Source organism: Galeopterus variegatus, unplaced genomic scaffold (assembly GCF_000696425.1).
Source record: "Galeopterus variegatus unplaced genomic scaffold, G_variegatus-3.0.2 Scaffold841, whole genome shotgun sequence".
In the NCBI taxonomy this organism is placed as follows: domain Eukaryota; kingdom Metazoa; phylum Chordata; class Mammalia; order Dermoptera; family Cynocephalidae; genus Galeopterus; species Galeopterus variegatus.
Window position 1 is genome coordinate 454,171 of NW_007726952.1, and position 327 is coordinate 454,497.

The 327-nt window shown below is 37.3% G+C and overlaps 1 protein-coding gene across 1 annotated transcript in view; it reads left to right on the top strand.

Annotated features, from left to right (window-relative positions):
• LOC103590578 (chromosome unknown open reading frame, human C1orf27) overlaps nucleotides 1–327 on the top strand; it is a 39,483-nt gene extending 39,156 nt beyond the window's left edge. The window contains 1 exon segment of the mRNA XM_008572835.1: nucleotides 28–327. Coding sequence (XP_008571057.1) covers nucleotides 28–95 — 68 coding nt within the window. The 3' untranslated portion in view covers nucleotides 96–327.

Genomic DNA, 327 nt, shown 5'->3' on the forward strand with positions numbered 1-327 from the left:
TTCCATTTGTGTTTGTTTTACTTTTAGGTGTGATTGCAGCATTTGCAGTTACAGTCCTTGCTGCAGGTATTTCCTTTCATTACTTCAGTGACTAGAGTGAAACACAGAGCTTCCTGGTTATCCAGAGAACACTGACCAACAAATATGAATAATAAAGATATAAACAATCCATCTGCATTGACGACAAGTAGAAGCCAGATCTGCTGCTATAATGCCTATTAGGTGTGTTTCTAACTAAAATGAAATCACCAACTGCCTTGTTTAGCCCTGCTTGTATTGTGTATGTTGTCCATGTTTCCAAAAATAAACTTCTACATCCAGATGGAA